Genomic DNA, 12,987 nt, shown 5'->3' with positions numbered 1-12,987 from the left:
GTAAGTAAAATAATACTTAATTTGGGCAATGAATTTCAAGTACCCAACAAATATATGTTAAGCAGCTTTGGAATGGGTATGGTTCACGAATAGGTAAACGGGTGGGTATCTTAAATAATTTTTCGGAAAAAAATTAAGACATATCATGAGCTTACCTAAAAATGACAACGAAACGGGAGCAAAGAGTATTTCATGTCCCCCGTGACTCTGCCCCACTCCCATCTCCACCAAGGAATAGAAATTTTCCCGATTTCTGTCCGAACAAGCAATTTTCAGAGATGGAGAATCTCGCATCAACTCCACATAATTAAACTAGTAATTTAGCACAAAATTTAATATTTGAGTTAAAAATCAAATATTAAATTCATAATATTAAATATACTATAAGGATATTCGGGTTTTCCCCTCTCATTGAACATTTAAAAAAAATACTATAAGGCTCATATGCACAAATAAGCATATATAAGGAATATATATAAGATGTAATCATGTAACAACATAGTACGTTTTTTTTTTAAATAAAAACAGCATAGTATGTAAATACAATAATCATAGCATACGAACATGATAAACATAATACACATTATAACTTTCGTTTTTTTTTATTAGTCGTGCAAATTATATAACATAACATTTGAATCTGATTAGTCTTTAAATGAAAAGTTGTTTTATTGATTATTAATAAAATTGCATACAAGTTACAAATTTTACAATGACACATACACCTTTGATTTATAAATAAGCAGTCACTATCTAAATGTGCGATCTGGGTGAGTGACATGTAAACCTTGTTTGAAGGTGTGAGCAGAGAGTGAAAGAGAGAAGGGTCAATGGGCACTATGATCATCAAGCCAAGAAATGATGTCACCAAGAACTCTCTGAATCATCTCATCTGGTTCACCTTCCAACAAGGCATGCCAAGCCTCAGCGTAAAGGTTTAGTTTCTTGTCATGGCTGCTTGCTTTCTCATACAATGCTTTGCTTACTGATGGATCAGTCACTACATCATTCTTTCCATGCAGAATTAGTAATGGCAGAGAAACCTGCAAAATCAATCAGAGGATTGTTGTTCATCTGCGTTGACCATAATATATACAAATAATGAATGCACGGTCTCATTGTCAGCTTAAATTGTTGAGACAGAACACATCTTTCAGTTATCAGAGGGATAAAAAGTTGGCTGGGTAAGCATTGAAGCAACTCTAAAACACGAAGTACTTGCAGTCAGCTGCAGCACTTCAAGAATTTTGTTACTTCAAATAGCAATATGCCTCAAAATCAAGCAATGAACGTGTGGAACTTGTTAGTAGGAATGGCAACCCACCGTTCCCGTCCCTGCTACCCCGACCCCGTCCCTGTCCCCAGCGGGGATTGGAAAAGTTCCCCATCTCCGTTCCCGATCAACCCCTAGTCAAATTAGTATAATTTTTTAAAATAAAATATAAAATATGAAAACCTAAATCCTATTCAAAAATTAAAATACCCAAGTATATAGTTATTCAATGATTTTTAGTGTGTGTATATATATATATATAATTATTCGGGGATGGGGCAGAGAGGGTATCTCTAACCCCGTCTCGACTAGGAATTACACACATTTCCTATCCCTATCCCCATTCCCTGAAAATTTTCTCTATTCCGGGACGGGACAAATTGTCATCCCTACTTGTTACTTGTTAGGCCACTAGGGCTTCAAGCACATATTGACTTTTTTGGGGCTTGAAAATGCACAGTAACTACCGGAGAATGTGCACTAAGTAAATCACGCCTTACGACCCTAACTGGGAAAGGATCGAAATAAACCAGCCTAGATTGCCCCTAGCTGACCGGGTCAAACTAAGAATGTCAACATACCGTTCTCACTAAGAGTCAAACTTAAAACTACCAAGCCAACAACCCAACTGACTTGGTGGGGTTGTCCCCAACTTCCTAACACTCTTAGTAAGTATAGAGAATGTGATAGCAGTGTAAGAAGCCACGCTTTAACAAACAGTTGTTATATGTGGGTGGTTAAGCTCTCAGCAATGGAATAGGGTAGAAGTCAGAAACTTTTGGCATACCTTTTCTAACAATCGCTCTATCTCTTGTGTAGTCTTAAGTAGTTCGAGGGCAGTCCCTAAGCGCGGTTTATGTCTATAGCCAATGACATTATAGTTAGCCTGCATATTCAACAGATATATTGGGTCATATTCCAGAAATGTATAAATAACACATTGTTCTTTGCAACCTTCATAATCTGCTTTGTCCTGGAAAGCCTATCATATCATTCTCTTAAAGAAAGGGAAGAACTTTTACCTGTTCTCTCTTCTTCGTGTCTTTGAATGCTAACTCAGCCAAATCCTTTTGCGGAACTAGCTTCTGTTTTGGAAGAAATTTCGCCACCACGATAAGGATTTGTGTCAATAACCACGGTGGAGCCATGTCATCTGCAATCTATATTGGAAGTAACCAATCAATCAGTCATCTGCAACTTGCATAAAAACACGGGCAAGAGATGTATCGGGACTAAGAACCGTAATCTGGAACTTACTTTGCACATAGGTGCAACAAGAACCGCCCCATTCCATGCATCGGGTTGCTTCAGGTGAACCTTCAGAGCAACTGCTCCGCCCATGGATTGCCCAAAGAGGAAGCTTGGCAGCCCGCGCAACTCTGGATTTTCTGCAACATTTTTGACAAAAAAAATGCAATTTAACAAAAAGTTTTAGCACCAGACTTGTTAGGGAAAACAAAAGTTTGATTAATAATTTGACAGATACTAGGGAATGAGTTAGTTGATGTGTTTTTCTTTACTCATATTTACTAATTTCACCAAACATAACTTTACTAGGAACACAAGAACATAGCTCTTACATAAAAATATTTAATTTTCTTGTGTTTTACATATACAGAGGTTTCATTCAATCATTCCCAGTACTCAAACCCGAAATAGATGCAATCCTGAAAACGATGAACTGATTAGGTCAAAATTAAAGACTTGAATATACCTTTAACTTTTGAGTAATGCTCAATGACATCATCAACCAGGTTGTCGAAACTAGGTATATAGCAATGAAGACCTTCTGAAAGACCAAATCCTGGATAATCCATGGCAGATACTGCATAACCAGAAGATGCCAGCTTCCTGGCAATGCCTACAAGGAATCCCGAAATTTTTTTTTAAACTTTGAAATGCCCCTTAAATCGAATACTGAAACTTCTAATGCTTTCACAAGCTACATGCCTTCAATAAAAAATGTGCAAGTATCTCCGTAACCATGACAGATACAAATGAGTGCTTTGGCAGGACTTGTTCCCGGAAACCAACTTTTGGAGAAAATCTCCAGCCCTCTAGAATTTTTCTTGTATGACTGCCAAAGATCACAATAGCCAATCCCACGTTTCGAGTATATGTCATAGGAAGTATGCATGAAAAAACATTGTCAAACTGTTGATAAGAGGATGCTAGAAACCATGGATAACTTTCAGAACTTCCACTTCAATGAAATAAGCAAAATGGCGAAATAAGATAAAGTTCAACCAACAGATCAATAGGTGAGACAAACATGTCCTTATGGTAAATGTTTTACCTCCTCCATCTTTAACTCGGCATGAGGCACCTGCAAAACCCAAAATATCAACAACTTTAAATGACAATTGAAGGGATATGCAGTTAAAAATAAACCATGTTTGATGGTAATATATTTGGCAGTCCCCGGAAATTTGCAGAAACAAGATGATTGATTCATACAAAGGGTGGAAAAGCAAAAGTTCATAAATGGTTGCCTTCACTAAAAGAAAGGGTCAGTGTGACTCTAGTCTGGCTTGGTAACCAGGTCTCTATTGGTCTTCTTGGTATAAGCTAGTAAGTGGACAACTTAAGTTTGATTACTTAATTGTAATCCTTTGCCAGAAAGACCACAAGGCAAACTTTACCCACACATTCAATAGCCGTTGTGGATTTTCTAGTAAATCAAAGTGTGACTCTAGTCGATCAAACTTTTGCCTTGATAACCACAAAGTTAAGAGTTTGACCCAGCGGGAGGGGCCTTTGACTTTCTTAATTTGAATTGTTCAGTTAAGAACAACTAGCTTAGGTTGATTTACTCCTTTGTGATGGGATGTGACACCCTGTGGGTTTCCCTCGTCAGCCAACAAGTGTGACTCTTTTTTTTTTTCTTTTGAAGATCCAACAAGTGTGACTCTAGTCTCTAGTTTTACAAGAACACAGATCACAATTCAAACCACTAAATTATCCATTTGCTGCTTCAACAAGATCCCATTGTAAATAAACACTAGCTGAAACAGAGGCTACACAGTACCCACAGTTCAAATCAACAGCGGTGGCAATCAGTTCACTCAAAGGGGAAAAGAAAAATCCAATCTTTGAACCAAGTACATAAACTCAACCACATCAAAATCCCAGAAAGAAAGAAATGTTGGCTGCCAAAAAAACTTGCGATATACCTTGAACAAGCAATGATCTATTGAGAGCTGGACATCCTTAAACGCCTCGCGCGCACGGCGCCTTGCATCTACAGAGTCCATGTCCGCATCCAGAAGCTTCTGCACCTCCTCGCTCACACCCGGGAACTTCGGAGGCTTCCCCATTACAGCTCTCACGCCCGCGGAACAGACCACTCTCCTCCTAGTACCCTCGAATCCTAAGTAATATGTGTAAAAATCGAATCTTTTTCTCAGAACACCTGAACTTGTGTTATGGGTAATGAAATAATGGCGGAAAGAAACAAGCATAGAGAATATACTCCGCAGAAAAAGTTGGGGTGACGACTGCAGTGTGGTGTTCAGGTATTGGATGGGTTCTTTCTGTTCTGCCGTGGTGTGCTTACCATCTATTGGGTGTTTGCTAAAATGCCTTGCGCCCTTCAAAGTCTATGGGTTTACCTCTCCTCTTTAACTTGGTAAAGGTAATACTTTCTTCTTTCTGGAAGGGCATGCATTAAATACTGTTCAGTTGCAGTAAACATGTTTTGCCATAGATAGGCCCATCCCTGTCCCTCCCTCTTGAAATGCAAACAAAAATTAATAGGAAATTACTATTTGAATTTTTAAATCATATTCTCAACTTTTACTTCTGCGATTTAAATTTTTGATGTAGACATTTTTTTTTTAATTTATATGATGAAGATAATTTATGATTATTTGTCAGGAAGTAAAAGCAATGAAGTAGAGATTGTGAGTGTAATGTACTAGAACTCAAATTAATAATACCAAGAAGAACAAAAATATAGGATGGACTCTTTGGTCGATCATCTGGGCAACCCTGTCAAGTTGGTCAGCCAATTGGTTTGATAATTATAAAATTTCAAGTTTAATTGTTTGTGAGAGTAATTCAACGCTTTGGTGACTAGTGTCACAAATAGCATTTCACCCATAGCACATTTTAAGTAGTGGGTGTGATTTTTATTGATTTCGTCAATTAGGGTCACAATAAGGGTTACATCTCGAGCATACCTTAAGTAAAGGCTACAGACTTTTCTGCTAGCTAGGGTCACGAGAAGAGTTTCACTTCTTACACCTTCACAATTTGTAAGAATTGGTTTTAATTAGTGTACTATTTGGTGTTGAGTATTAAGATTAAATTGAGCCAACGAAACAGGGAAACATGAGTTATAGAAAAATGTTTTTAATTTGTATATTGTGTTGAAATTAAAAGTTATAAAAAATGTTTTTAATTTGTATATTGTGTTGAAATTAAAAGTGAAAAAAAAAAAAAAGTGGTGTTAAAGTAAGGAGATAAGAGTAGTGGATAGATTATATTTTGGAATTTCCTGTTTGGTTGCTTGTGATTCGTAAAGTGAGATGCTAAGGTCGCATGTGGAACAGTGGAAGGAGAAAAATCAAAGTTTAAGGTGGTTGAGTCGTGACGTAACGGCAAACGCAAAACAAGATTAAGAAATAAGGTTAATTATATTGATGGAGTGGCCTAGGCACAATTCATAATAAGCATTTATTTCATGAAGTTTTAATAATTAATTGAGAGTTAATTCTCAAAATGTGCTCCGATTATGACCATTTTTTTTAATTTGGTTCCTTAATTTTTAATTGCACCCAAAGTGGTCCGTTAATTATTGAATTTTAAGTCAAAATAGTCATTTGTTAGATTTGGCCTGAAATAGATGTTAAAATGAAGGGTAAATTAAAACAGTTTATTGGAACTGCAATAAACTGTTTAGTTTGAAAATTTCCGCAAAACAAAGCATGGTGAACGTCAACCAAAGCATGTTTTGAAGCAATGAAGATAATACAGTCCAAAGCACTTAATGCTCAAGAATTACCCCCCCCCCCCCCACCCCCTCCCTCTCTCTCTTTGAAGGGTCATCTTCTTGATTGTCAGAGTTACCCAAGACTAAAACTAAGGAAAGAGTATCTGCAATGGCAATCACTACTTTTTTCTCTTCTACTTTTCGTGGCTTAATTCCAAGGAATGGTTGGTTGAGTTCTTCTACAGGAATGACAACAGGACACTTCTCGCCGGCTTCACGGAGCATCTGCTCGGTCTTGAGATACTACCCCTTCTCGAGAATCATGGTGCAGACGTTTTGGGTGGGAGTGAAAGTGGCACCGTACCATACGTTTGCTCGATGCCATTGATGAAGGTGATAGTGATCTGCGGCGGGTGGTCATCGGTGCGGTGCTTCACTTGGATTTGACTCCTTTGCCTTTGATGCGCAGGTCGCGTTGAACTCAACTTTCACCTTCTATAGAAATTTCAACATTTTTTCTGCTGCCTTTTCTTTGCGCTCTCTCTCTCTCTTCCCTCAAGACGGGGAGTATCAAAGTCAGGGGTGGATCTACTGTTGTTGTCGTCGTCGCTTGACTGTCGGAGCTTTAGACTGTCATCCTGCTTACTTGCGTCAGACAACTATGATTTGCGTTCGGTGCGTAGAATGAAGTGAATTTTGGGAATTAGGGGCTTGGGGCTAGTATCATTAATTTGGAGAAAAACACATTTGGTCAATCCTCTAAACAAGAAACAATATAAAATGTCCATTTTTCCCTTAGCTTCTATTTTACAACATGTTCATGCCAAAGCTAACAGAAACCATTTTGGCTTAAAATTTAATAATCGGAAGACCACTTTGAGTGCAATTAAAAGTCAAGAAATTAAATTAAGAAAAGGGAATAGTCGAAGGACCATTTTGAGAATTAACTCATCAATTAATTACTAACTCATCATTTAACCTCAACCACGTGGTTAATAGCTAAGCAAATTTTTAATTATTCCTTAATGTTTCCAATTGGTTGCTATTAGTGAGAGTATAAAAATGTGATAAAATTATTTGTTAATTAAGGATTATATTTTAAAATTGTCAGTGGTGAGCTAAGTATGGTATTAACTGTTTTATGATATTACATAAATCTTATATAATCAGTGTAAAATGCAAATGGAGATGGTCTCTTGGCCTGGCTACATTGAGGAATGAGGACAAGGAGTTTGATCTAATAGTCGTTCTTGGTTACCTATAGTCCTCGGAGAAGTGGTCGACCTCGAAGCAATATAATCAACTCAAAATCTCAAGATGTATGTGGTTTCTTATTTTGTGATATATTGTCATATTTTAAGAGATCATTTACCATGTTTAATAACTCAATCAACTTGTAATTAGTTTGGAGATCGAAGATATTTTTGTTTTCTATTTTAGTACATGTATATAAGCCTTCAAATTAATAAGGGAGAAAATTGTCATTTTGGTCCAATGACTATTGTAGTAGTGTTAATTATTATCTGCGACTTTCAAAAGTGTTAATTACGTACCATAACTATGCATTTTTTCTCAATTTTGGTCCAGCCGGCCAAAAACGGTCGGAAAACATTAAACCAACGTTAATCGATCCTTAATTGAGAGGGGTAAAAAAATCTTTTCCTATTTTTATTATTTGGCCTTTGACGGCCGGAAAACATTCCAACTGCAAGCTTTCATCTGCTACCGCCGGCACGACCTTCCTCTACAGGCTTTAATCCCCCGCCGCCCTCCACCAATTCCGCACCTCGCATTTTCTTCTCTCCCGGCTTCCACATCTCTCCCACCGCTGCAACAACAACCACCGCGGCGGCGTCTGATATCCGCCCTAACTTCTCTCCTTCGCCTATCTCAAACCACTCTCGATTCTCTCTCCAGTATACTCCCGGCAAATTCGGCTCCCTCTCCGACTACTCTCATCCCTTGCCCTTTCAACCCTACTCACCGTCTCCCTCCTCCCTCGCTATTCCACCACACTCTCCATTGCCTGCCTTCCTCTTCATCTGCTTCCCGATTCTCTAATTCATTGTTCCAATTCCACGGAAAACTGTGTTATAGATCTGAAGGAGTTTCCTGTTGGCCGTATGTACTCAGCTTCTTCCTTCTGAAATATACGCCATTAGGATTGAAGTTCATTCATGGAATGATTTTCCTTGCAGCTATTCGTATAGAATCCTCCAGGCTATACTGCGGCTAGAAATGAGTAGTTTGTGTTCTTTGCCAGCATGGTTGATTGCCAATTCACCTAAGTATGGTGTAGTGATTGATGAGGCAATGAGCAATCATATAGTTTTGTTGTGTAAGCTGTGTTTGAAAGCTATTGTTAGTGAATCTGTTGGGTTAGCTAATGCGCCTGGGAAACAAGAAGGGGATAAGGAATCAGTTTTGAGTGATCGGAGGCTTGAATGCCCCATTTTAGTCCGGCCAAATTTCTTATAATAAAAATAGGAAAAGACTTTTTTACCCCTCTCAATTAAGGATCGATTAACGTTGGTTTAATGTTTTCCGGCCGTTTTTGGCCGGCAATTTGGCCGGCTGGACCAAAATTGAGAAAAAATGCATAGTCATGGTACGTAACTAATATTTTTGAAAGTCGCGGATAGCAATTAACACTACTACAATAGTCATTAGACCAAAATGGCAATTTTCTCTTAATAAGGATGTGTATAGTATGACAAGGGTTGGCAACTTTGTTCACACAAAGCAATACACATTCTTACTGGCCTTTAAGTGATTTTTAATTATTCACTCTGAACTATTGTGTTAACCTGCCATTGACCCCAATAATCATAAAAACGATCAATATCTATAATTTAACCAAGTTTCAATTAAACTAACCTTACCACACTCGAGAACGTCTCTTCCATTATATATTATATATTCTTCTCATGCAAATATATGGTACGTTAATTACCTCCTACAATGGCCAATATAATAACCCTGTAATCTAGACGCACTCCATTATCTCCTTCACTCTCTTCGATCTTTATCATCATCTCCTCCCCTACTCCAGAAAGAGTGCATGGGAGGGAACAAGTCGATCAGATCAGACTTGAAGTTCTCAACACCCAAAATTCCTGCATGCATGGATAGAAGCCCGCTAGCCCTATTTTTTGAATTTTGAATTTGAATATTTGGGTATTCAATGTTGAGAAGAATGGTGTGGATTTGAATTTGAATTTGAATGCTGATTCTTGATGATGATGGCCATGCATGCAATGGCTGCTGTGAAATGTATGAAGATGATGAAGTTGTGGCTATTAAACCCCTAGCCATTCTGAAAACGATAACATACATGTCCATTATTATTATTATTAATTATTATTATTATTTTTTTGTATTCTTGTGCAGTGTTCCAAAATTTAATAAAATAATTGAGAAGAAATACACAAAATATCAGAGAAATTGGACCAAATCTATGATACGTATAAGGTGGTCGAACTCCGCCACAAATGTGACCATCATTACGATTTCATGGCGACATCTTTGGATACTCAAGATCTAACAACCTGCGGCACACAATTTACTGCTTAATTGTCTTTCAAGACTATATATTATCATTTTTTGCAGCCCAAGTTTCTCCGTGCATGTTAGATTGTCTTGCGGTCTTACCCACAATTGTAGCATCCGGTCAGTAATTAAACATTAATTCTAATTATCCACTTTAACATGATTTTTGATTGTTCTATAGTTTTATTAACAGTTCACTTACCAAATTAACTAAACTCTGACATGCTCCATTCTGTATTTGGAAATTTGCCTGTAGACTCTTGGCATTTTCTCACTTATTCTTTGAATAGTGTGTAATCATTAAACAATCTTTATCTTTTTTGAACAAAGAGAACTAAATTGGCTAAGATATTTTGATGCATGCCTCATAGAAGACTTTTTTATCACATCCCGCTAGCTAAGATATTTTGGAATGTCACAAAATAACCACCGATACTATATAACACTAGTATACTTTTGTTATTGTCCTATATAATAATATTTGTGGTGGGTAAGTTTTAGAAGTGGTTGTGATGAGTTTGGAGATATTTGTGTGAAGTGGAATTCAAGGACAGGCCCATGTTGACGATAAGATCAGAAACATGTGGTGAATATGAAGTATGTCCTAGGTAGGTAGTGGTTAGAGATAACTAACCAGTAATGATGAATTGGAACATACAAGCTAAGCTAAGCTAGCTAATTAAGAGAGTTGAACTGGAATTGAACATTGCAACACAACCAAATGAAACAGCAAATTCAAAGGATTATTACAATATTACATTCTCATAAACTGGATTGGGAATCCAAGGCATGGGATGCCAACAACTTAACATGTGACCGAATTGAAATCAAAAAACAAAAGGACGACAAGATTAATGGGAAAACATCATGCAATGGAATCCATCTATCAGGAATTAATGGATGATGTGTGATGGAATCTATTAATTGGGCATGGCTGCAAGGAACATGATGCACTGCACTTGGCGCACGTTGTCGAATCCCAGGATTCTAACCCACGCTTCAGGGTAAGCCTTCTTGCACTCCTGCAACTCAGCAACCACCTGAGTCGCGTCGGTGCACCCGAACATGGGCAGCTTCCACATGGTCCAGTATCTTCCGTCATAGTACCCTGGTGACCTGTGGCATTCACGGTACACGAATCCTTTCTGCACTTACCCCAGTCAAAACTAAAAGTTTAAACTCACACACAAACATATATATATATTAGTAAATTAACTAGTTGATTATATTTTGACCTCAGTCTCGAATTCCAAGCAAGGAACCCAACCCTTGTTCAACAGGTACTCCACTTGTTTGATCAATTGCTCGGTGCTCAATGGGGGCAGGTATGACAGGGTCTCGAACTTCATCTTCCCGTATGGGGGCCACACCTGCACTCATATATATAAGGCGGGGTTAACCCAGTGCACACCCCTTAACTGACGGTTATGATTAGTGTGTATATATATATATATATACCTGCATGCATTGTACTCGGCTGCCGTTGGTGGAGATGGAAGTAAAGTCGGCGGACTTCTTGGTGACGGGGAAGGAGGCGGTGGACTTGAGGCCGGTGAAGGGGGCGACCATGCTGGCCTGGGCAGCGGTGGCGCGGGTGGCGATGGCGGTGGAGGAGAGGACTGAGGAGGCCATTGCTAGCAGCCGGTGCTCTCTACTCTGTATTTGTTACTTTACTTTGTAATGGTGGTGATAGTGTGCTATTGCTTGGTATATATAACGATAAGGTGTCACATGAGTCCAATCTAACGGGCGACGTTTAATCAACCTAATCTTTGAGGAAGCAGGGCCATTGGATTTATGTGGTGCGTGACATTACAACCTTAATATCCACATCAGGGCAATGTATTGATATAAGCCACCACAAAAGGGGTGCCACGTGGGAGGCCCTCGTTAATCTTATCTCATCCTCGAGAGGATATGACTGTGTGATCATGGTTGCTTATTTTTGCCCTTCGCCATCTTTTCTGTCAGTAGTCCCATTCCCATTTCGCAGCATTTGCTAGACTGTATTGGGCTATTTTCATTCAACCCCGGCCCGGTATCAAAAATATCTTATCAAACCCACAAATCCACAAAAGCCCGATTAACAAATCCTAAGCCCGACCTTTACGGGTACCAGTATTTGGGAGCAGATGTACGGGCTTCTTTTGCTCAATTCATTATTGCACACGTTAAGTTGTAACGTTATAGAGAGCATTGGACAAAAGCTCTTGGTGTTGGTAATGTTAGGTCCAGTCTGATGCACTCACGGTCATAGAGAGCATAAATGTTTACGCAGGCTGGACTTAGTTTGATCTTATTATTGAGTACATTAGACAAATAGCGAGCTAATAATTTTTTTTTTTAGACATTAGACAAATAGCTAATAATTATACTTGTACTAATATTAGCTTTGTGTTTGCTAGACGTTCAACGAATAGAGCAGCCCATAAACTTACTAGGGAGGCTATTTTCATTGCTGAATGTAGGGAATGAAGTCAATACCCTCAGTGTTCCCTCTCTAATGTACTTTGTGATGATCTTTATTAATGAACGTTTGCCTTTGTTTACAAAAAAAAAAATGTTGCAATGTTATTAAGGAAATAATACACAATTTTGTTATAGTCCAATTATATCAGGTTGGGATAACCTCGTGTCAAGTTGGTAGTCACAAAGTTTCAAGTTCGACTCTTCATGAAAATTGCGTACCTTAGAAAGTATCTTATACAATATGTTATAAAAGTTGTACTATACATTTTATTGAATATATACTACTCATTATGACTTTCATTATACTTTAATTATATTGTTATTACCATACATTATACATACATGCATAGTTGCATACATTATATCTTTTATTCTATTTTGTTAATGGTAATGTTCATTAAATATATGTAGAATATTAGCCAAAGACCTTGTGGTCTAGTAGCACCCGATGTCTCGGTTTACACTTTTACATGGATGATGGGAGTAGGTTTGAGGCTCAGTGGATGCAACTGTTAACTTTTTGTGCACATATTAAGCAGGTGTTGTGTGCAACATAAGAACATGTTTAATATGCATACATCATAATGCCTAATAGCACATGTAAGTTTTTGATTCCCTAATTAATATCATCCATAGATCTATTTTTTAATGGATGAGATTGGTTCTCATGGACTCATGAGAAGGTTAGTTCTCATATATATATATATATATATATATATATATATATATATATATATATATATATATATATATATATATATAT

At 37.8% G+C, this 12,987-nt stretch overlaps 2 protein-coding genes across 4 annotated transcripts; both read right to left on the bottom strand.

Moving 5' to 3' along the window:
• Window positions 1-644: 644 nt before the first annotated feature.
• LOC116014400 (caffeoylshikimate esterase-like) lies at window positions 645-4,906 on the bottom strand. Of its 3 annotated transcripts, XM_031254452.1 has the most exons (9): window positions 4,746-4,906; window positions 4,447-4,643; window positions 3,570-3,599; window positions 3,224-3,350; window positions 2,988-3,134; window positions 2,531-2,661; window positions 2,296-2,433; window positions 2,061-2,159; window positions 645-1,043 (listed from the first exon to the last, which is right to left on the bottom strand). In XM_031254452.1, exons 2-9 carry the CDS (start codon window positions 4,588-4,590, stop codon window positions 828-830), a joined length of 1,032 nt encoding a protein of 343 aa, XP_031110312.1. In that variant the 5' UTR covers window positions 4,591-4,643; window positions 4,746-4,906; the 3' UTR covers window positions 645-827. The 3 variants fall into 3 exon arrangements, with proteins under 3 accessions (XP_031110312.1, XP_031110311.1, XP_031110313.1); XM_031254451.1 differs by having other exon boundaries at window positions 4,447-4,896; XM_031254453.1 differs by lacking the exons at window positions 4,447-4,643; window positions 4,746-4,906 and having other exon boundaries at window positions 3,224-3,476; window positions 3,570-3,590.
• Window positions 4,907-10,434: 5,528 nt separating this feature from the next.
• LOC116012798 (ribulose bisphosphate carboxylase small chain SSU11A, chloroplastic-like) lies at window positions 10,435-11,442 on the bottom strand. The gene is made up of 3 exons (XM_031252462.1): window positions 11,214-11,442; window positions 10,991-11,125; window positions 10,435-10,900 (listed from the first exon to the last, which is right to left on the bottom strand). The coding sequence occupies exons 1-3, from the start codon at window positions 11,385-11,387 to the stop codon at window positions 10,676-10,678; spliced, it is 534 nt and encodes a 177-aa protein (XP_031108322.1). The 5' UTR covers window positions 11,388-11,442; the 3' UTR covers window positions 10,435-10,675.
• Window positions 11,443-12,987: the final 1,545 nt, after the last annotated feature.

Source organism: Ipomoea triloba, chromosome 3, assembly GCF_003576645.1.
Source record: "Ipomoea triloba cultivar NCNSP0323 chromosome 3, ASM357664v1".
NCBI lineage: Eukaryota > Viridiplantae > Streptophyta > Magnoliopsida > Solanales > Convolvulaceae > Ipomoea > Ipomoea triloba.
The sequence above is the reverse complement of the archived record's forward strand: the minus strand, read 5'-3'. Positions and strand labels throughout refer to the sequence as shown.

What these genes read in the sequence shown, in the direction of transcription:
- LOC116014400 (XM_031254451.1), bottom strand. Translation starts at nt 4,734, where the DNA reads ATGCTTGTTTCTTTCCGCCATTATTTCATTACCCATAACACAAGTTCA. An exon ending in TAGATCATTGCTTGTTCAAG is followed by an intron (nt 3,600 to 4,446) that starts GTATATCGCAAG and finishes TGGGTTTTGCAG; the next exon opens with GTGCCTCATGCCGAGTTAAA. An exon ending in TAGAGCGATTGTTAGAAAAG is followed by an intron (nt 1,044 to 2,060) that starts GTATGCCAAAAG and finishes TTGATTTTGCAG; the next exon opens with GTTTCTCTGCCATTACTAAT.
- LOC116012798 (XM_031252462.1), bottom strand. Translation starts at nt 11,387, where the DNA reads ATGGCCTCCTCAGTCCTCTCCTCCACCGCCATCGCCACCCGCGCCACC. An exon ending in GCCGAGTACAATGCATGCAG is followed by an intron (nt 11,126 to 11,213) that starts GTATATATATAT and finishes ATATGAGTGCAG; the next exon opens with GTGTGGCCCCCATACGGGAA. An exon ending in GCTTGGAATTCGAGACTGAG is followed by an intron (nt 10,901 to 10,990) that starts GTCAAAATATAA and finishes GGGTAAGTGCAG; the next exon opens with AAAGGATTCGTGTACCGTGA.